Source organism: Trichomycterus rosablanca, chromosome 23 (assembly GCF_030014385.1).
Source record: "Trichomycterus rosablanca isolate fTriRos1 chromosome 23, fTriRos1.hap1, whole genome shotgun sequence".
Lineage (NCBI taxonomy): Eukaryota > Metazoa > Chordata > Actinopteri > Siluriformes > Trichomycteridae > Trichomycterus > Trichomycterus rosablanca.
Genome location: NC_086010.1, coordinates 382207 through 405489, shown reverse-complemented (window position 1 = coordinate 405489; position 23283 = coordinate 382207). Strand labels below are relative to the sequence as shown.

Sequence of the window (23283 nt, the reverse complement as noted above, 5' to 3'; positions counted from 1 at the left end):
TCCCCCAACCCCCCCCGATCAGGTGTTTCAGCCACACCCATTGCTAACAGGTGAATAAAATCCGTCCATGTGACATGCTTTCAATTTTTTCAAGTATAACTGCAGCTGGAACACGACTGAGCTCCTTCAGGATGAACTGGAATGTCGATTCTTAAAATTTTTTACATGTCTACATACTTTTGGCCATGTGGTGGATTTTCCCCCTTTATCTTTTAATGTAGTCATTTACAGGTCTTGATTGTGAATGCGCTAGTGCTTGCATGATTCCTGATCTGATCAAGGAGAACCGGATCTCTGAGACGTTCTTATCACCTGACGGTGTTCCCACACCAGTCCCAGAGATCTCATAACGATGATCTTTAAACCTGATCAGATTTATTTCAACCGTAAAAACTTTATTTTATACAAAATACAAAAGTTCTGATCCAGTCTGAGCCTAAACACACCCCCCCCCCCCCCCCCCTCTCACACCCCTGAAGAGTGAAGCGGGTCAGTAAAATACTGCCCAAATGAAAAACGTCCTGGATTGTTGAAGATACTGAAGCGGTACCCATCATTCATCAGTAATAATACTCACAGTTAAACCTTAATCACACACCTGCTACAGGAACCTGAACAGAACTACAGAACCCGCAGAGGAACCCGCCGCAGCTCCTCGTGGCACCGTGCCGTGGTTATCTGCTCGCCTTTGGCACTCGGAGGATTTTGTAGATGTGGTTTTGAAAGATGGTGGTGAAGTGGGGGCGCGAGTCCCGACCCATCAGGGTGCACAGTGGGGTTTTACCCGCGTTCCCGGGGTCCTCCACGTCCCAAATCTCCGGCATGCTGCAGCCCGGCCTGGAACAGAGACGCTGGTCAGAAACGGCGACCGGGTTCATCATGAGGAGCTTCTGTGGTTCAGTAACTCACACCAAACTGATCTTCTCTCTCCGAGTGTGTGTGTGTGTGTGTGTGTGTGTGTGTGTGTATGTATTTATGTAGTGTATAGTACACGTGTGGTGTGTAGTGCAGTGTGTATTGTGTATGTAGTGTAGTGTGTGTGTGTATGTATTTATGTAGTGTATAGTACACGTGTGGTGTGTAGTGCAGTGTGTATTGTGTATGTAGTGTAGTGTGTGTGTGTATGTATTTATGTAGTGTATAGTACACGTGTGGTGTGTAGTGCAGTGTGTAGTGTGTGTGTGTGTGTATGTATTTATGTAGTGTATAGTACACGTGTGGTGTGTAGTGCAGTGTGTATTGTGTATGTAGTGTAGTGTGTGTGTGTATGTATTTATGTAGTGTATAGTACACGTGTGGTGTGTAGTGCAGTGTGTATTGTGTATGTAGTGTAGTGTGTGTGTGTATGTATTTATGTAGTGTATAGTACACGTGTGGTGTGTAGTGCAGTGTGTATTGTGTATGTAGTGTAGTGTGTGTGTGTATGTATTTATGTAGTGTATAGTACACGTGTGGTGTGTAGTGCAGTGTGTAGTGTGTGTGTGTGTGTATGTATTTATGTAGTGTATAGTACACGTGTGGTGTGTAGTGCAGTGTGTATTGTGTATGTAGTGTAGTGTGTGTGTGTATGTATTTATGTAGTGTATAGTACACGTGTGGTGTGTAGTGCAGTGTGTATTGTGTATGTAGTGTAGTGTGTGTGTATGTATTTATGTAGTGTATAGTACACGTGTGGTGTGTAGTGCAGTGTGTAGTGTGTGTGTATGTATTTATGTAGTGTATAGTACACGTGTGGTGTGTAGTGCAGTGTGTATTGTGTATGTAGTGTAGTGTGTGTGTGTGTATGTATTTATGTAGTGTATAGTACACGTGTGGTGTGTAGTGCAGTGTGTATTGTGTATGTAGTGTAGTGTGTGTGTGTATGTATTTATGTAGTGTATAGTACACGTGTGGTGTGTAGTGCAGTGTGTATTGTGTATGTAGTGTAGTGTGTGTGTATGTATTTATGTAGTGTATAGTACACGTGTGGTGTGTAGTGCAGTGTGTAGTGTGTGTGTATGTATTTATGTAGTGTATAGTACACGTGTGGTGTGTAGTGCAGTGTGTAGTGTGTGTGTATGTATTTATGTAGTGTATAGTACACGTGTGGTGTGTAGTGCAGTGTGTAGTGTGTGTGTGTGTATGTATTTATGTAGTGTATAGTACACGTGTGGTGTGTAGTGCAGTGTGTAGTGTGTGTGTATGTATTTATGTAGTGTATAGTACACGTGTGGTGTGTAGTGCAGTGTGTATTGTGTATGTAGTGTAGTGTGTGTGTGTGTATGTATTTATGTAGTGTATAGTACACGTGTGGTGTGTAGTGCAGTGTGTAGTGTGTGTGTATGTATTTATGTAGTGTATAGTACACGTGTGGTGTGTAGTGCAGTGTGTATTGTGTATGTAGTGTAGTGTGTGTGTGTGTATGTATTTATGTAGTGTATAGTACACGTGTGGTGTGTAGTGCAGTGTGTAGTGTGTGTGTGTGTGTGTGTGTATGTATTTATGTAGTGTATAGTACACGTGTGGTGTGTAGTGCAGTGTGTAGTGTGTAGTGCAGTGTGTAGTGTGTGTGTGTGTGTGTACCTGGTACGTCTGGTGCACCAGGACTCTTCCAGGATGAAATAATCCACCTGCAGCTTCATCAGGTTCTTCTTCACCTGCTCGGCTGATTTACGGCTGTACATGGAGTAAACCAACTTCGTCCTCTCCCTGCACACACACACACACACACACACACATCAGTAAAAATGTAAGAAGTGTGTGTGTGAGAGGACTGCTGGTTTCAACAACAGAATCAAACATAAAGAAGAATTAGAATTATAAATGTAGAATTATTGTAGAAGGTGCAGAAGTTTCACTCAGAGAACCAACAGCAGGATTCAGGGGTGCACAAACTTTTTGCTGAGTCTGTGTGTCTCCCTGCTGCTGATTGGTTGTTTCAGACGCTACCTGAGTCCTGCATCTTCATAGTGTGGGTGGTTCACGACGGCTCTGCCCGCTGAGAGCTTCACACTCGCCATGGTGGGCATGGCGCCAGCAAACACTGCGTCTACACACACACACACACACACACACACACACACTGAGCTGAGACAATCCGTCTGCACACTCTAACATCACACCTCATGTACAGTCAGTACTGGTTTAACCCCACACTGTCTCCACTCCACTCACTCTGGGGCGTGTTCTCTTTAATCCACTCCAGCAGCTCCTCCTGGGGTAAGTTGCTAAATTCTCCCATGATGCTCCACTGCTGCTGCAGGTTAGCCACGCCCTGCACCGCCATGATGGACAGGATAAGGCCGACACACACATGCTGCTTCATTTTGTCTCCCAGCCAGCTGAACAGCTACACACACACACACACACACACACACACACACGCACACACACACACACACACACACACAATCAGATCAGTGGTACATGCATGGATACAGGGGTGAGTGTGAGGGGGTGAGAGGGGGTATGAGGGTACATTAGGAGGTGAGAAGGGGTATGAGGGTACATGAGAGGGGGTATGAGGGTACATTAGGGGGTGAGAGGGGGTATGAGGGTACATTAGGGGGTGAGAGGGGGTATGAGGGTACATTAGGGGGTGAGAGGGGGTATGAGGGTACATTAGGAGGTGAGAAGGGGTATGAGGGTACATTAGGGGGTGAGAGAGGGTACATTAGGGGGTGAGAGGGGGTATAAGGGTACATTAGGGGGTGAGAGGGGGTATGAGGGTACATTAGGAGGTGAGAAGGGGTATGAGGGCACATTAGGGGGTGAGAGGGGGTATGAGGGTACATGAGAGGGGGTATGAGGGTACATTAGGGGGTGAGAGGGGGTATGAGGGTACATTAGGGGGTGAGAGGGGGTATGAGGGTACATTAGGGGGTGAGAGGGGGTATGAGGGTACATGAGAGGGGGTATGAGGGTACATTAGGAGGTGAGAGGGGGTATGAGGGTACATTAGGGGGTGAGAGAGGGTATGAGGGTACATTAGGGGGTGAGAGAGGGTATGAGGGTACATTAGGGGGTGAGAGGGGGTATGAGGGTACATTAGGATGTGAGGGGGTATGAGGGTACATTAGGGGGTGAGAGGGGGTATGAGGGTACATTAGGATGTGAGAGGGGGTATGAGGGTACATTAGGGGGTGAGAGAGGGTATGAGGGTACATTAGGGGGTGAGAGGGGGTATGAGGGTACATTAGGGGGTGAGAGGGGGTATGAGGGTACATTAGGGGGTGAGAGGGGGTATGAGGGTACATTAGGGGGTGAGAGGGGGTATGAGGATACATTAGGGGGTGAGAGAGGGTATGAGGGTACATTAGGGGGTGAGAGGGGGTATGAGGGTACATTAGGGGGTGAGAGAGGGTACATTAGGGGGTGAGAGGGGGTATGAGGGTACATTAGGGGGTGAGAGGGGGTATGAGGGTACATTAGGGGGTATGAGGGTACATTAGGGGGTGAGAGAGGGTATGAGGGTACATTAAAGGGGGTGAGAGAGGGTATGAGGGTACATTAGGGGGTGAGAGGGGGTACGAGGGTACATTAGGGGGTGAGAGGGGGTATGAGGGTACATTAGGGGGTGAGAAGGGGTATGAGGGTACATTAGGGGGTGAGAGGGGGTATGAGGGTACATTAGGGGGTGAGAGGGGGTATGAGGGTACGAGGGTACATTAGGGGGTGAGAGGGTACATTAGGGGGTATGAGGGTACATTAGGGGGTGAGAGGGGGTATGAGGGTACATTAGGGGGTGAGAAGGGGTATGAGGGTACATTAGGATGTGAGGGGGTATGAGGGTACATTAGGGGGTGAGAGGGGGTATGAGGGTACATTAGGGGGTGAGAGGGGGTATGAGGGTACATTAGGGGGTGAGAGGGGGTATGAGGGTACATTAGGGGGTGAGAGGGGGTATGAGGGTACATTAGGGGGTGAGTCCTGACCTGTCTGGAGCAGAGCAGTGAGGCCATCAGACACATGTGAGGAGTGAGAAAAAGCTTCAACCTCATTATTAGAACCGCAAGAACCGCAAACGCCACCAACTGCAGTGTATGGTACACCACCTACACACACACACACACACACACACACACACACACACACACACACACACACACACACACACACTCCAGTCAGTAGAGGGTTCAGGGGTCGTACAGATAATCCTGCTGAAATCAGAACATTTAGAAATGATCCCAAACTAAACAAGAAAACAATAAAATTATCAAATTATTCATCTGATTTCATTAGAATAACCACACATTAGTTTTACTAAATAATAATAATAATAATAATAATAATATTATAAATAATAATTTACATTTGACTGATAATAATTATATGATAATAAATGAGGGAACTTTGACCCCACACTGCTGCTCTTACCACAGATTTCTCCAGCTTCTCTGTCCTGGAAAAAGAAAAATCACATTTAGTTCTAACTGATGATTTTAGGTTTTTGTGAATAAAAGTGGTACATGTGTATTTAGACACCCCCCCTTTTTCAGGCCACGTTGGGTTAATCAGACTGATTACTGATCAGTAATAATGAAACAGGCTCTGAAAGCTCCTGATGTTTGTGCGGTTTAGTAACTTACGGCTCACTGCGAGTCTCAGAGCTGCTCGGACATCTGATCATTCTGACCGCGTCCCTGCTGACCTGCAGACAAGAGAGTAGACGGACAGCAGGACACGGTGAGCAGACCATCATCATCATCATCATGGTTCATGTGAGGAAGGAAGTGAACCTTTAATGTCACCTGGATGGCGATAACAGCAGCCAGCAGCAGGTTAGCAGGAAGTAGGAGGGTTTTTGTGTAGCGCAGCACCGTCTGTAAACACACACACACACACACACACACACACACACACACACACACACACACACACACACACACACACCAGACTCATCATTCCATCTACAGTACAGGAAACTGTGGAAAGGCTGAAACATCTCACAGCTGTAGATGCTGCACATGTGGGTTAGTAAAGTTGTTTTGTAACTCCAGGCCAGTGCGTTAGTTCAGGACCTGGTGGGTGTGGTAGGTGAGGGTCAGGACCTGGTGGGTGTGGTAGGTGAGGGTCAGGACCTGGTGGGTGTGGTAGGTAGGTGAGGGACAGGACCTGATGGGTGTGGTAGGTGAGGGTCAGGACCTGGTGGGTGTGGTAGGTGAGGGTCAGGACCTGGTGGGTGTGGTAGGTGAGGGACAGGACCTGGTGGGTGTGGTAGGTAGGTGAGGGTCAGGACCTGGTGGGTGTGGTAGGTGAGTGTCAGGACCTGATGGGTGTGGTAGGTGAGGGACAGGACCTGGTGGGTGTGGTAGGTGAGGGACAGGACCTGATGGGTGTGGTAGGTGAGGGACAGGACCTGATGGGTGTGGTAGGTAGGTGAGGGTCAGGACCTGGTGGGTGTGGTAGGTGAGTGTCAGGACCTGATGGGTGTGGTAGGTGAGGGACAGGACCTGGTGGGTGTGGTAGGTGAGGGACAGGACCTGATGGGTGTGGTAGGTAGGTGAGGGTCAGGACCTGGTGGGTGTGGTAGGTGAGTGTCAGGACCTGATGGGTGTGGTAGGTGAGGGACAGGACCTGGTGGGTGTGGTAGGTGAGTGTCAGGACCTGATGGGTGTGGTAGGTGAGGGACAGGACCTGGTGGGTGTGGTAGGTGAGGGACAGGACCTGGTGGGTGTGGTAGGTGAGTGTCAGGACCTGGTGGGTGTGGTAGGTGAGGGACAGGACCTGGTGGGTGTGGTAGGTGAGGGACAGGACCTGGTGGGTGTGGTAGGTGAGTGTCAGGACCTGATGGGTGTGGTAGGTGAGTGTCAGGACCTGATGGGTGTGGTAGGTGAGGGACAGGACCTGGTGGGTGTGGTAGGTAGGTGAGGGACAGGACCTGGTGGGTGTGGTAGGTGAGTGTCAGGACCTGATGGGTGTGGTAGGTGAGGGACAGGACCTGGTGGGTGTGGTAGGTAGGTGAGTGTCAGGACCTGGTGGGTGTGGTAGGTGAGGGTCAGGACCTGGTGGGTGTGGTAGGTGAGGGACAGGACCTGGTGGGTGTGGTAGGTGAGGGTCAGGACCTGATGGGTGTGGTAGGTGAGGGACAGGACCTGGTGGGTGTGGTAGGTGAGGGACAGGACCTGATGGGTGTGGTAGGTGAGGGACAGGACCTGGTGGGTGTGGTAGGTGAGGGTCAGGACCTGGTGGGTGTGGTAGGTGAGGGTCAGGACCTGGTGAGTGTGGTAGGTGAGGGTCAGGACCTGGTGGGTGAGGGTCAGGACCTGGTGGGTGAGGGTCAGGACCTGGTGGGTGTGGTAGGTGAGGGTCAGGACCTGGTGGGTGTGGTAGGTGAGGGTCAGGACTTGGTGGGTGTGGTAGGTGAGGGTCAGGACCTGGTGGGTGTGGTAGGTGAGGACCTGGTGGGTGTGGTAGGTGAGGGTCAGGACCTGGTGGGTGAGGGTCAGGACCTGGTGGGTGAGGGTCAGGACCTGGTGGGTGTGGTAGGTGAGGGTCAGGACCTGGTGGGTGAGGGTCAGGACCTGGTGGGTGTGGTAGGTGAGGACCTGGTGGGTGTGGTAGGTGAGGACCTGGTGGGTGTGGTAGGTGAGGGTCAGGACCTGGTAGGTGAGGGTCAGGACCTGGTGAGTGTGGTAGGTGAGGGTCAGGACCTGGTGGGTGTGGTAGGTGAGGGTCAGGACCTGGTGGGTGTGGTAGGTGAGGGTCAGGACCTGGTGGGTGTGGTAGGTGAGGACCTGGTGGGTGTGGTAGGTGAGGGTCAGGACCTGGTGGGTGAGGGTCAGGACCTGGTGAGTGTGGTAGGTGAGGGTCAGGACCTGGTGGGTGTGGTAGGTGAGGGTCAGGACCTGGTGGGTGAGGGTCAGGACCTGGTGGGTGTGGTAGGTGAGGACCTGGTGGGTGTGGTAGGTGAGGACCTGGTGGGTGTGGTAGGTGAGGACCTGGTGGGTGTGGTAGGTGAGGGTCAGGACCTGGTAGGTGAGGGTCAGGACCTGGTGAGTGTGGTAGGTGAGGGTCAGGACCTGGTGGGTGTGGTAGGTGAGGGTCAGGACCTCGTGGGTGTGGTAGGTGAGGGTCAGGACCTGGTGGGTGTGGTAGGTGAGGACCTGGTGGGTGTGGTAGGTGAGGACCTGGTGGGTGTGGTAGGTGAGGGTCAGGACCTGGTGGGTGTGGTAGATGAGGACCTGGTGGGTGTGGTAGGTGAGGGTCAGGACCTGGTGGGTGTGGTAGGTGAGGGTCAGGACCTGGTGAGTGTGGTAGGTGAGGGTCAGGACCTGGTGGGTGAGGGTCAGGACCTGGTGGGTGAGGGTCAGGACCTGGTGGGTGTGGTAGGTGAGGGTCAGGACCTGGTGGGTGTGGTAGGTGAGGGTCAGGACTTGGTGGGTGTGGTAGGTGAGGGTCAGGACCTGGTGGGTGTGGTAGGTAGGTGAGGGACAGGACCTGGTGGGTGTGGTAGGTGAGGGTCAGGACCTGGTGGGTGTGGTAGGTGAGGGACAGGACCTGGTGGGTGTGGTAGGTGAGGACCTGGTGGGTGTGGTAGGTGAGGGACAGGACCTGGTGGGTGTGGTAGGTGAGGGTCAGGACCTGGTGGGTGTGGTAGGTGAGGACCTGGTGGGTGTGGTAGGTGAGGACCTGGTGGGTGTGGTAGGTGAGGGTCAGGACCTGGTAGGTGAGGGTCAGGACCTGGTGAGTGTGGTAGGTGAGGGTCAGGACCTGGTGGGTGTGGTAGGTGAGGGTCAGGACCTGGTGGGTGTGGTAGGTGAGGGTCAGGACCTGGTGGGTGTGGTAGGTGAGGACCTGGTGGGTGTGGTAGGTGAGGACCTGGTGGGTGTGGTAGGTGAGGGTCAGGACCTGGTGGGTGTGGTAGATGAGGACCTGGTGGGTGTGGTAGGTGAGGGTCAGGACCTGGTGGGTGTGGTAGGTGAGGGTCAGGACCTGGTGAGTGTGGTAGGTGAGGGTCAGGACCTGGTGGGTGAGGGTCAGGACCTGGTGGGTGAGGGTCAGGACCTGGTGGGTGTGGTAGGTGAGGGTCAGGACCTGGTGGGTGTGGTAGGTGAGGGTCAGGACTTGGTGGGTGTGGTAGGTGAGGGTCAGGACCTGGTGGGTGTGGTAGGTGAGGGACAGGACCTGGTGGGTGTGGTAGGTGAGGGACAGGACCTGGTGGGTGTGGTAGGTGAGGGTCAGGACCTGGTGGGTGTGGTAGGTGAGGGTCAGGACCTGGTGGGTGTGGTAGGTGAGGACCTGGTGGGTGTGGTAGGTGAGGGTCAGGACCTGGTGGGTGTGGTAGGTGAGGGTCAGGACCTGGTGGGTGAGGGTCAGGACCTGGTGGGTGTGGTAGGTGAGGACCTGGTGGGTGTGGTAGGTGAGGACCTGGTGGGTGTGGTAGGTGAGGGTCAGGACCTGGTGGGTGAGGGTCAGGACCTGGTGAGTGTGGTAGGTGAGGGTCAGGACCTGGTGGGTGTGGTAGGTGAGGGTCAGGACCTGGTGGGTGAGGGTCAGGACCTGGTGGGTGTGGTAGGTGAGGACCTGGTGGGTGTGGTAGGTGAGGACCTGGTGGGTGTGGTAGGTGAGGGTCAGGACCTGGTAGGTGAGGGTCAGGACCTGGTGAGTGTGGTAGGTGAGGGTCAGGACCTGGTGGGTGTGGTAGGTGAGGACCTGGTGGGTGTGGTAGGTGAGGACCTGGTGGGTGTGGTAGGTGAGGGTCAGGACCTGGTGGGTGTGGTAGATGAGGACCTGGTGGGTGTGGTAGGTGAGGGTCAGGACCTGGTGGGTGTGGTAGGTGAGGGTCAGGACCTGGTGAGTGTGGTAGGTGAGGGTCAGGACCTGGTGGGTGTGGTAGGTGAGGACCTGGTGGGTGTGGTAGGTGAGGACCTGGTGGGTGTGGTAGGTGAGGGTCAGGACCTGGTGGGTGAGGGTCAGGACCTGGTGGGTGTGGTAGGTGAGGACCTGGTGGGTGTGGTAGGTGAGGGTCAGGACCTGGTAGGTGAGGGACAGGACCTGGTGAGTGTGGTAGGTGAGGGTCAGGACCTGGTGGGTGTGGTAGGTGAGGGTCAGGACCTCGTGGGTGTGGTAGGTGAGGGTCAGGACCTGGTGGGTGTGGTAGGTGAGGACCTGGTGGGTGTGGTAGGTGAGGACCTGGTGGGTGTGGTAGGTGAGGGTCAGGACCTGGTAGGTGAGGGTCAGGACCTGGTGAGTGTGGTAGGTGAGGGTCAGGACCTGGTGGGTGTGGTAGGTGAGGGTCAGGACCTGGTGGGTGTGGTAGGTGAGGACCTGGTGGGTGTGGTAGGTGAGGACCTGGTGGGTGTGGTAGGTGAGGGTCAGGACCTGGTGGGTGTGGTAGATGAGGACCTGGTGGGTGTGGTAGGTGAGGGTCAGGACCTGGTGGGTGTGGTAGGTGAGGGTCAGGACCTGGTGGGTGTGGTAGGTGAGGGTCAGGACCTGGTGAGTGTGGTAGGTGAGGGTCAGGACCTGGTGGGTGAGGGTCAGGACCTGGTGGGTGAGGGTCAGGACCTGGTGGGTGTGGTAGGTGAGGGTCAGGACCTGGTGGGTGTGGTAGGTGAGGGTCAGGACTTGGTGGGTGTGGTAGGTGAGGGTCAGGACCTGGTGGGTGTGGTAGGTAGGTGAGGGACAGGACCTGGTGGGTGTGGTAGGTGAGGGTCAGGACCTGGTGGGTGTGGTAGGTGAGGGACAGGACCTGGTGGGTGTGGTAGGTGAGGACCTGGTGGGTGTGGTAGGTGAGGGACAGGACCTGGTGGGTGTGGTAGGTGAGGGTCAGGACCTGGTGGGTGTGGTAGGTGAGGACCTGGTGGGTGTGGTAGGTGAGGACCTGGTGGGTGTGGTAGGTGAGGGTCAGGACCTGGTAGGTGAGGGTCAGGACCTGGTGAGTGTGGTAGGTGAGGGTCAGGACCTGGTGGGTGTGGTAGGTGAGGGTCAGGACCTGGTGGGTGTGGTAGGTGAGGGTCAGGACCTGGTGGGTGTGGTAGGTGAGGACCTGGTGGGTGTGGTAGGTGAGGACCTGGTGGGTGTGGTAGGTGAGGGTCAGGACCTGGTGGGTGTGGTAGATGAGGACCTGGTGGGTGTGGTAGGTGAGGGTCAGGACCTGGTGGGTGAGGGTCAGGACCTGGTGAGTGTGGTAGGTGAGGGTCAGGACCTGGTGGGTGTGGTAGGTGAGGGTCAGGACCTGGTGGGTGAGGGTCAGGACCTGGTGGGTGTGGTAGGTGAGGACCTGGTGGGTGTGGTAGGTGAGGACCTGGTGGGTGTGGTAGGTGAGGGTCAGGACCTGGTAGGTGAGGGTCAGGACCTGGTGAGTGTGGTAGGTGAGGGTCAGGACCTGGTGGGTGTGGTAGGTGAGGACCTGGTGGGTGTGGTAGGTGAGGACCTGGTGGGTGTGGTAGGTGAGGGTCAGGACCTGGTGGGTGTGGTAGATGAGGACCTGGTGGGTGTGGTAGGTGAGGGTCAGGACCTGGTGGGTGTGGTAGGTGAGGGTCAGGACCTGGTGAGTGTGGTAGGTGAGGGTCAGGACCTGGTGGGTGTGGTAGGTGAGGACCTGGTGGGTGTGGTAGGTGAGGACCTGGTGGGTGTGGTAGGTGAGGGTCAGGACCTGGTGGGTGAGGGTCAGGACCTGGTGGGTGTGGTAGGTGAGGACCTGGTGGGTGTGGTAGGTGAGGGTCAGGACCTGGTAGGTGAGGGACAGGACCTGGTGAGTGTGGTAGGTGAGGGTCAGGACCTGGTGGGTGTGGTAGGTGAGGGTCAGGACCTGGTGGGTGTGGTAGGTGAGGGTCAGGACCTCGTGGGTGTGGTAGGTGAGGGTCAGGACCTGGTGGGTGTGGTAGGTGAGGACCTGGTGGGTGTGGTAGGTGAGGACCTGGTGGGTGTGGTAGGTGAGGGTCAGGACCTGGTAGGTGAGGGTCAGGACCTGGTGAGTGTGGTAGGTGAGGGTCAGGACCTGGTGGGTGTGGTAGGTGAGGGTCAGGACCTGGTGGGTGTGGTAGGTGAGGACCTGGTGGGTGTGGTAGGTGAGGACCTGGTGGGTGTGGTAGGTGAGGGTCAGGACCTGGTGGGTGTGGTAGATGAGGACCTGGTGGGTGTGGTAGGTGAGGGTCAGGACCTGGTGGGTGTGGTAGGTGAGGGTCAGGACCTGGTGAGTGTGGTAGGTGAGGGTCAGGACCTGGTGGGTGAGGGTCAGGACCTGGTGGGTGAGGGTCAGGACCTGGTGGGTGTGGTAGGTGAGGGTCAGGACCTGGTGGGTGTGGTAGGTGAGGGTCAGGACTTGGTGGGTGTGGTAGGTGAGGGTCAGGACCTGGTGGGTGTGGTAGGTAGGTGAGGGACAGGACCTGGTGGGTGTGGTAGGTGAGGGTCAGGACCTGGTGGGTGTGGTAGGTGAGGGACAGGACCTGGTGGGTGTGGTAGGTGAGGACCTGGTGGGTGTGGTAGGTGAGGGACAGGACCTGGTGGGTGTGGTAGGTGAGGGTCAGGACCTGGTGGGTGTGGTAGGTGAGGACCTGGTGGGTGTGGTAGGTGAGGACCTGGTGGGTGTGGTAGGTGAGGGTCAGGACCTGGTAGGTGAGGGTCAGGACCTGGTGAGTGTGGTAGGTGAGGGTCAGGACCTGGTGGGTGTGGTAGGTGAGGGTCAGGACCTGGTGGGTGTGGTAGGTGAGGGTCAGGACCTGGTGGGTGTGGTAGGTGAGGACCTGGTGGGTGTGGTAGGTGAGGACCTGGTGGGTGTGGTAGGTGAGGGTCAGGACCTGGTGGGTGTGGTAGATGAGGACCTGGTGGGTGTGGTAGGTGAGGGTCAGGACCTGGTGGGTGTGGTAGGTGAGGGTCAGGACCTGGTGAGTGTGGTAGGTGAGGGTCAGGACCTGGTGGGTGAGGGTCAGGACCTGGTGGGTGAGGGTCAGGACCTGGTGGGTGTGGTAGGTGAGGGTCAGGACTTGGTGGGTGTGGTAGGTGAGGGTCAGGACCTGGTGGGTGTGGTAGGTGAGGGACAGGACCTGGTGGGTGTGGTAGGTGAGGGACAGGACCTGGTGGGTGTGGTAGGTGAGGGTCAGGACCTGGTGGGTGTGGTAGGTGAGGGTCAGGACCTGGTGGGTGTGGTAGGTGAGGGTCAGGACCTGGTGGGTGTGGTAGGTGAGGACCTGGTGGGTGTGGTAGGTGAGGGTCAGGACCTGGTGGGTGTGGTAGGTGAGGGTCAGGACCTGGTGGGTGAGGGTCAGGACCTGGTGGGTGTGGTAGGTGAGGACCTGGTGGGTGTGGTAGGTGAGGACCTGGTGGGTGTGGTAGGTGAGGGTCAGGACCTGGTGGGTGAGGGTCAGGACCTGGTGAGTGTGGTAGGTGAGGGTCAGGACCTGGTGGGTGTGGTAGGTGAGGGTCAGGACCTGGTGGGTGTGGTAGGTGAGGGTCAGGACCTGGTGGGTGTGGTAGGTGAGGACCTGGTGGGTGTGGTAGGTGAGGACCTGGTGGGTGTGGTAGGTGAGGACCTGGTGGGTGTGGTAGGTGAGGGTCAGGACCTGGTAGGTGAGGGTCAGGACCTGGTGAGTGTGGTAGGTGAGGGTCAGGACCTGGTGGGTGTGGTAGGTGAGGACCTGGTGGGTGTGGTAGGTGAGGACCTGGTGGGTGTGGTAGGTGAGGGTCAGGACCTGGTGGGTGTGGTAGATGAGGACCTGGTGGGTGTGGTAGGTGAGGGTCAGGACCTGGTGGGTGTGGTAGGTGAGGGTCAGGACCTGGTGAGTGTGGTAGGTGAGGGTCAGGACCTGGTGGGTGTGGTAGGTGAGGACCTGGTGGGTGTGGTAGGTGAGGACCTGGTGGGTGTGGTAGGTGAGGGTCAGGACCTGGTGGGTGAGGGTCAGGACCTGGTGGGTGTGGTAGGTGAGGACCTGGTGGGTGTGGTAGGTGAGGGTCAGGACCTGGTAGGTGAGGGACAGGACCTGGTGAGTGTGGTAGGTGAGGGTCAGGACCTGGTGGGTGTGGTAGGTGAGGGTCAGGACCTGGTGGGTGTGGTAGGTGAGGGTCAGGACCTCGTGGGTGTGGTAGGTGAGGGTCAGGACCTGGTGGGTGTGGTAGGTGAGGACCTGGTGGGTGTGGTAGGTGAGGACCTGGTGGGTGTGGTAGGTGAGGGTCAGGACCTGGTGGGTGTGGTAGATGAGGACCTGGTGGGTGTGGTAGGTGAGGGTCAGGACCTGGTGGGTGTGGTAGGTGAGGGTCAGGACCTGGTGAGTGTGGTAGGTGAGGGTCAGGACCTGGTGGGTGAGGGTCAGGACCTGGTGGGTGAGGGTCAGGACCTGGTGGGTGTGGTAGGTGAGGGTCAGGACCTGGTGGGTGTGGTAGGTGAGGGTCAGGACTTGGTGGGTGTGGTAGGTGAGGGTCAGGACCTGGTGGGTGTGGTAGGTAGGTGAGGGACAGGACCTGGTGGGTGTGGTAGGTGAGGGTCAGGACTTGGTGGGTGTGGTAGGTGAGGGTCAGGACCTGGTGGGTGTGGTAGGTGAGGGACAGGACCTGGTGGGTGTGGTAGGTAGGTGAGGGACAGGACCTGATGCGTTCGTGTGTAGATGTATCAGGTGTGCAGGAGACCCACCTCCACCTCCAGGAAGTCGAACTCGGCGGCGCAGGTGTACATCATGGTGTCGAAATCCTTATAGCTGGTGAATTTGGACTTGATCAGACTGCTGATGTGAGCCTGAACAGGAAGCAGGAGAACGTGAGGAAGACGAGAGGAACACGCTTAGATCCATCAATCACCTCATAAAACTTTCCTCCTCATCATCACTTACATCATCAGACGCCCCCAAAACCAGAGCCAGCAGGAACTTCAGGAGGACTGTGGTCAGCACCCACGCCACGCCCTGCATCACCTGCACCCCCAAAATCACACCAACAACAGAACCGGGTCAGTACAGAACATCACCCACACAGTCAGGAAAATATTCAACCCCCTCAGTGCTTCATATCTGAGCTCAGCGTAAACATGCACCACAGATCGTCCCCGGACAGGAGCGGCGCAGGAACAACAATCACCCGCAGCGTCAGAGACGCCACCGCGCCTAAAAGAGTCGCGTACGTGTGATCACAACAACACTGAACCTACTGTAAAGTACGGTGGTGGGAGCATCATGTCATGTCATGAAAGGAAACACGAATGGAGCGAAAGTATCCGGACACGTTAGAGCAGAATTTCATCTCAATATAAAGAATCCAGACATGAAGCTGCAAGAACTCAGGACTGGTCTCTGAACCGGAAGCTGAAGGTGCTCCAGGGTCCAGCTGAGACCTCCTGTAATCCTGAGAAACCACGAAGCTGCCGGCTGTGTCCACCACAACCATCCGTGCGCATTTAGGATCTCAAATTTAGATGTTAATACTTTTCCTCTCACTGTTTGATGTAAACATCCAGTATTGTAATGAAATGTTAATCATGATGAACCTTTTTAACCTTTTAAAGTTATTAAATATTATTTGTTGTTACCCAGATGAGCAGTGGAGCTCTGAAGATCTGATGAAACTGATCCCTGAGTCCAACAACAGCCTGTAAGAACCAAAAGAACTCGTCATTTATAAGCACATGACAGCAAACAGAACAAAAGAACTCTCAACATCAAAGTAAGAACATCACGTCATTTCCGATCAATTATTACAATTCACCAGCAGACTTCACCCCCCCCCCCCCCCCCCCCAACCAACCAGATCACTGTAGTGGTTCTGATTCGTTCAGAACAAAACTACTGATTCAAAAACGACTGTAACGATTCACTCTAAGAGACGCTTTCAAAACGCTCCAGGATGAAGAAACAAAAGCTCCACCGTTTGGCACCACCAACACCACGCCCGGATCAGGCCGTCCCTCTGAACCGGATGACGTCGATCAGAGACGCTACAGAGAGGCTGATGGACCAGTGAAGAACCTGGAGCTCGTTATGGCAGAGACGGTTCTGTTCACTCACCCAGATGGAGATGAGAGAGGAGGCGTAGAAGGACGTCAGCAGCATGGAGTTACCGAACATCAGAACGAAACAAACCCCCAGAGATACCTGCAGCACAAACACACCGGTCACCTCACACTACATATACACACAGCAGCCAAAACATTACCACCACACACACACACACACACACACACACACACACACACACAACACACACAACACACACACACACACACACACACACACACACACACACACTCACCATGTGTGTGAGCAGCAGCGCCTGCATCTTGGCCGGGTTCAGGTAACCCAGGATGTACGATGCAAACAGCGACGCCACCTGAGAAACACAAAACCAACCAAAACATCATAATAACGTTCAACATGATCAAAAGTAAGTGGACGCCACATGATTATCAGCGTGTCAGACATGAGCACTGACCTGAGTGAGTAAGACGAACTGGCCGAACTGCCACGGCAGCATGAACATCACGGTGGACACGCCCAGCGCCGCCATGGTTTTTCGGCTCGGGTTCGGCGTCCTGTGTTGGCATTAAAACAGCAAGTGAGCTTCAGATACACTACAGGAGCAAAAGTATGTGGACACCTGACTAGAAGCTTGGGGAAATGTTTTTTTGGAAAGGGGCACCTTCCTGAAAAGGCTTTTTATAAGATTTTGGAATGTGTCTGTGAGGATATGTACCCATGCAGTACAAGGGGCAACGTTTGGCAGTGGTGGCTTAGTAGTTAAGATAATGGACCAGTAATCACTGGTTTCTGGTAATCACTGGCATTAACCCCCCCCCCTTCCCCTCTCCCCAGAATGTTTGTCAATTCACTTTAATTATTACAACATCTTGAATTTTATCAACAGCATCAACTGTAATAGAAACTCAATATCTGACACTAGGTGGCAGCACTTGTAACGTTTCCCAATAGACATTAGTTATATGATATAGGCACGCCGATCAGTGGGTACATATGGCTTACAACCCCAAACACTCGAGGATGACTTTATTAAAAACCCAAAAAACAACAGTTTGAACAGACAGGGGTCACAAGAACACCATTAACCCGCCTTACAATCCGTCCTGCTCCAGCCTCAACCTCAGCTTTGGAAAAAAAACATTTTATTTGTTGTTATTTGTTGATTATTTATACAGGTGTAGACCCAAATATTTAATTGACTGAGATGGGTCACCCACCTGACTGTGCACGTGTAATTTTGGGGTGAAACTATGGTATAAAACAAACAAGGAGAAGAGGGGCGTGTTACCTGAGAATGTGAGAGAGGAGAAGCATCTGAAGGACCAGGAAGGGGTACGAGAAGCTCTCTCTCAGAGGAGGAGTCCACATCACCCTGGTACTCTAAACACACACAGTGAGAGACTCGTCCATCACAACCAACTCAGTGTGTGTGTGTGTGTGTGTGTGTGTGTGTGTGTGTGACCACACACTAATAAACCACTTCCTCTGCAATCAGGAGGAAATGAGACGATCCACAACAGAACCTCCAACTGCCTTCTCATTTAGAACAATACACACACACACAAATGCAAATGCACACGTACACATACACATCTACGCTCACACACACATTCATACACACACGCACACACATACACTCAAAAATGTTCACACACACACACACACTTTTATGCGAGTACTCAAAGTGGAAAAGAACACTGGGATCCAGGGTTGAGTCTGCACTACCGGAGCGCCCGCACCAGGACACGCTTCATTGTTAAAGTGTAATTGTTTTGCAGAGCTGCTGGTTCACAGTGAATCAAATCAGGGCCTGGTTTTGGGTGAGGGGTGTTACTGGGTGTTGCCGGGTGTTGCTGAGTGAGGGGTGTTACTGGGTGTTACCGGGTGTTGCCGGGTGTTATCGGGTGTTGCTGAGTGAGGGGTGTTACTGGGTGTTACCGAGTGTTGCCGGGTGTTTCTGAGTGAGGGGTGTTGGCGGGTGTTACCGAGTGTTGCCGGGTGTTATTGGGTGTTGCCGGGTGTTTCTGAGTGAGGGGTGTTGGCGGGTGTTCCTACCTCTCCGTGGTTAAAGAAGACGCACAGCACCGTGACCACTCCCCCCAACTTACTGCCACTGAAACAACACAGAAACAAAGAGACGTCCTGAGTGACACGCCCGGTAACCAGCCTGAGCTGATGCAGGTAACTGAGTGGATTTTACCTCAGGTGAGTTCCGGAGACGTAGAACAGACTCATCATGGCTCCGTTCAGCAGGAACACCACGGTGACGTAGAAGTACGCAGGATCTCCCAAACCTGACACACCAACATCAACACACGGCAATCATTGATTTACAACAGCTGGAGGATTTTTCATCTTTATACTGATGCACAGACACACGGCGTGGTTTAAAGAGCACGACACGTGGACCCCCGAGCAATGGAAAGATGTAACGCGGTTGCATGGATCCAAATTTAACCAGCACTTAGAACCATCCCAGCAGCGTCTGGTGGAAACCATTCTTTGCAGCTATAACAGCCTCTGCTCCTCAGTTTCTACACAATATTGGAGAGTGTCTGTGGGGATTTGTGCTCCTTCAGTATGAAGGGCACTCGTAAGGTCAGACACTGTTACTGGATGAGAAGAATTCATTTAACTTTCTGTAACCAGTGACCCCAATCTGTAGGGTCAGAATCCCCACAGTTTCAATCCCAATTCTGGCTGATCTAGTGGTAGCTCAGTGGTTAAGGAACTGGACTAGTAATCAGAAGGTTGCCGGTTCAAGCCCCACCACCGCCCTTAACCCTCAATTGCTCAAATCATGTTCAGTCATAATTGACATAATAATCCACTAAATGCTGCAAATGTAAAAACCTAAAGCACTATTTTATTTATTTAGAATTCCCCCTTTCCCCTCCACTTTAGTCATATCCAATTCTCGACCCTGAATCCGCTGCCTACAGTTCCCCAAATCCTGAAGAGGAATCTGAATTAAATACGTTCTCAACAGAGATACAACCAAACACCCTCCTGTGTTAGTGTACGAGCGGCACGTCCTGTTTGGACGGCACATCAAAGACCTTCACAGCTCTCCACCGGATCCAGATCTTCTCCACGGTTTATGGTCCAGCACGTCTTGGTGGGGGTCCTGAAGAACTCCATGCTGGAGGAGTAAACACGGTACCAGCTGGCTAACACCACCTACACAAACACAAACATCCAGCTGTGCTCACTCTGGGATTAAACACCGCCGAGATGATGTAGCCATGGTTACCGCCGATGCTATTCAGATGTGATTCGTGGTGCCACGGTGACACCTGACCACCCTGCCGAACCGCCCCTCAGACTGGGGTGAACGTTTGAGGATCTTCGTTATTCGTGTTCCTGATGTTTAACCGTTCGTTTGTTTTTTGTTTTGCTTTGAATCGGCTTCAAGTGACCTGAGATAAAAAATCTCTGATTTGCTGTGTGAGGTTTGTACAGAACTGGACTGAGAGGTGAACCAACCCTGTTTATATGGGCACAGAGGAGCCACTCAGTCACATCAAAAGAAATCATAAAAAAATCACACCTGACAACTGTGAGAGAGAAAAATTAGAAAAATTAAGTATTAAATTACTTAGAAAATGTAGATCCAGTATTCTTGGAATATTGGAACATGACTACTGGAAGTACATTTTAGTAGTAATTGATTATGTATTAATACTGATTGATTAATAATATTAATACACGTACATAAACATCCGACCTCGGCAGTAAAGTAACGTCAGTACCACCGGGGTCCACCAGGGGCACCCACCCACCGACTCACCTCAGGGTACAGGTTAAATCTCTTGAGCGTGTTGATCACCAGCGGGTACTCGGTGAGCCCATCGTTCATGATCTGATAGAGGCCGCTCAGGAAGCTCGGAGCCTCGATGATCGTCTTGAAGTAGGAATAATACAAACCCTGAAACCACAGAGACACACACACACACAACACTGAACACACACACACCAGAACGAGGCTCTCAGGGGCCACAGTGAGTTAATACGCTTCACCACGTCCGCCGAGGCTGGACTCTCTCTCCAGCTAGAGTCTCTGCGGTGTCACCGGCCTGACCGGCGCTCAACAGACAACATCGGGTCAGACAGAGGAATGCATTACAGCAACAGTGACTCCTACTGTCGGGATAACGCAACTGCATGAGCGTCAGAGGAATACAGAGAGAGTGGTGTGGTGTGGTCATTCCTCCAGACACGTTAAAGCTCTCTGTAAGAATCCACTACTGCCTGGAGGAAAGATGCGACCGTGCATGCAGACGTGCACTAGGAGTCTTGTATTATCCTGCATGCAGCAGGGGGCGCCACAGAGCACACGATCAAAACATGCAAAAAAAAACCTAATAATTCATTCATATTTATATAATATTATTATTTAAAAAAGAACCAATGAGAGAAATTCTGAGGTACCATTTCGGTTCTGAAGGCCATTTCCTTCTCCAGCGTGGACATGTGAGAGAAGTGTCGGTCATTTTCAAACAGCTGGAACAGATGATACCTACAGAAACACGGAACCTCCGACATAAACACCTGAATCGACTTACAAACACAAAGGAAGTGATGAACAGCTTCCTCACCAGTGTAAATATCCAGCAGCGAGAGCTGTGAACACACAAACACACCCGGGTGTTACAGATCAGTGGCCACTTTATTAGGAACACCAGACTAATCCCATTCGTACTCTGAAGAGCTTCAGTAAAGACGAACAGTAAAGTCTCGACAATAACCCTCACAGAAAGGTCACAGTGCTTTATATAGCTGCACATCTCAGCAGCACTGTAGAGCAGAAAACTTTCAAACGTGGTGTAAAGTGCACAACAACTGGACCACTGAGCAATGGAATGGATTACGTTTGATGTTCTGCTGCAGCTGTTGAGTAAAATAGAACAGAATAGAATAGAACAGAATAGAACAGAATAGAACAGAATAGAACAGAACAGAATAGAATGCCTTTATTATAGTTGTACAAACATTAGCAGTACTGTAACTGAATCCACATTAATATGAATCATTCCACTTTTCTAACAAATATGAGGCCATTTTACTGAACCCGGTGCACCTTATGGTGCAAACCTACTGATATTTCTACAGATTTTACATCACCACGGGCTTACGAGCTTCTGTGTCTGCTATTCCTTCGTCCACGTGATCAGTTTTGAAGCAGGAGCTTCTTTCTTGTCTGGGCAGCCTCTAAATCCATGTGAATATAAAGCTTGCTGGGCAGTGGACAGTGTCCCTTAAGTTCCAGCAGCTTCTTATTAATATCAGACCTGTTTTATAGTGGTCTGTGGATTATTTACAATCTAAACACACACACACACAAAGTGGACTATTTTTTTTTTTTTTTACCCTGATCTTGTCAAAAGACAACTGTTCCATGTACTTTAAAGTGGGGTCTGTCGAACTAGTTGTGTTGATAAGGACACAGAGAAGGTTGTGAGATGTTCGTGCGCTTTAATATAGTTCTGCTGTGGAATAAAAGTCCATATGATGAGGTTCTGATAGGGTCACTGTTTAAAGAACTCTAGTGTAGTGCAGATCTTACTGTACGGAACACTGTTAACACTAACAGTGTTCCGTACGCATCGTCAGGTGGATTAAATCTGCTTTTATTTTACATTTATCTGGACAAAAACGAAGAACTCATGGACTGAGATGGAGGAGAACATGCCTGCAGTGATTGAGACCGTTAGTCCTGCTGCTGACGTGTACTTATAGAGCAGTGTAGGGAGGGCACGTCCAAAGTCCGGCCCGCGGCCCAGTCAAACAGAAAACACGTGTTGATTTGGGTATAAATCTCTGTCTGTCCATAGCAGCGAATATCAAAATGATTAATGAAAAGATGAACGAAACTACACATATAGTTTCTCCTCCTCCTCCCCCTCCGCTACTGTCTGAGAAAGAAGTGAAGCTCGTTTGCTCTCTACAGTTTATTCAGGTTATTCAATCACATGGTTGTAAACATGATTTATATTTGTGATGTTTGTAGTTTTTTAAAAACACATTTGTATCTGATGTTTATATGGACTAAGCGTTTACACGGACTGTATTTACTAACGCAATTGAACTTTTTTATAGCAGTAAATAACATGATTTACAAAGTAAAGATAATGTCTGGTAACTTGATTGTTTCAGGTATTTATAGGTATTTAAATGGTAATTTAGACCAGGATTCTATGGTTCTGTATGCCAGGAAATAGTCCAGAGGTAGCCATGCATCGTTATAGTTTAAACCCAAACCATGTTTGGCACCTGAATGTTTACATTTGATGTTGTTCGCTGTGTGAAAATAAAATGATTAAATAACAGCGTATTATATGCATTTTTATTTTTTTATTTTAACACCCCCCCCCCCCCCCCAGTCTAGTCGTGTCCAATTACCGTGATTGCTCCTCTCTACTGATTCGACCCTTCACCGCTGACTCCGGTATGCAATCAGTACAGACCGCATTTTTCACCTGCACGAGTCGAGTTCATACACTTGACGGCCACTGTGTACGGAGGGCCACACCCCAATCAGCGTTATTCCTCAGCCCTGTGCAGGCGCCATCAGTCAGCCAGCAGGGGCCGCAGTCGCACCGGTTATGAGGACCTACGATCCGACTCTCTTACCCTCTAACCCTGAACAACAGCCGATCGTTGTTCATGCAGCCGCCCAGCCCAGTCGGAAGGCAGAGCTGAGATTCGATACGACGTATTCGAGACCCCGACTCTGAATAAACGATTTTATTGTTTAAAATAATGTCATCAGGGACTGTTGGCCCTCGGGCACTTTCACATGATCAAATCTGGCCCTCCTAGAAAAAAGTTTGGACACCCCTGGTGTAGCTGTGCGGAACACCGTTACACCATCACAGTGCAGGATGGTGAGAGTTTACACTTCATTATTACATGCACAGTGTGCACTGCTATACAAACACTAATGCACAATTCATATCAAATAAATCATCAGTTATCAGAATAAATGTCATTACTCACCGACTGTGATGATAAATCCAGCTGTAATGAAGGAACTGGGAGAGATTTGATTTTGACTGCTGTTATTATTTCTAATAAACGAGTTTTTATTCTCTCTGTTTCTCCTGCTTTTCACATTCTCGCCCGCTGTCTGCTCCTTTAATCCCTGCTTTCTTACTTTCAGCACCATAGTTGAATAAATGACACTTTTAGAAACATAAATAAATGAATGAAACACTGATCCGAGGTGAGGCAGGAACCGTTAGCATTAGCTGTGAGAGAGGAAGAAGCTGCACTAAGCTTTAAACTACTCAGCGCCCCCTGGCGGGACAAACAGGAAGTGCGAGCCCAGGTAACCACAGCAACCCAGATAAAGTGGGTGGAGCTTCAAGGTTCGTTCGTTCATTCATGGTCTGTTGTGCCA

General features: G+C 52.1%; 1 protein-coding gene across 2 annotated transcripts; it reads right to left on the bottom strand.

Moving 5' to 3' along the window:
• Positions 1 to 466: 466 nt before the first annotated feature.
• Positions 467 to 23112, bottom strand: dpy19l1l (dpy-19-like 1, like (H. sapiens)). Of its 2 annotated transcripts, XM_062986052.1 has the most exons (22): positions 22881 to 23112; positions 20480 to 20504; positions 20313 to 20400; positions 19672 to 19809; positions 18941 to 19061; positions 18082 to 18175; positions 17937 to 17994; positions 17170 to 17261; positions 16336 to 16435; positions 16156 to 16233; positions 15912 to 15998; positions 15437 to 15496; positions 14745 to 14825; positions 14549 to 14650; positions 5730 to 5801; positions 5568 to 5629; positions 5356 to 5380; positions 4914 to 5033; positions 3154 to 3328; positions 2929 to 3028; positions 2563 to 2688; positions 467 to 837 (listed from the first exon to the last, which is right to left on the bottom strand). In XM_062986052.1, the coding sequence occupies exons 1-22, from the start codon at positions 23047 to 23049 to the stop codon at positions 675 to 677; spliced, it is 2136 nt and encodes a 711-aa protein (XP_062842122.1). In that variant the 5' UTR covers positions 23050 to 23112; the 3' UTR covers positions 467 to 674. The 2 variants fall into 2 exon arrangements, with proteins under 2 accessions (XP_062842122.1, XP_062842123.1); XM_062986053.1 differs by lacking the exons at positions 20480 to 20504; positions 22881 to 23112 and having other exon boundaries at positions 19672 to 20187; positions 20313 to 20371.
• Positions 23113 to 23283: the final 171 nt, after the last annotated feature.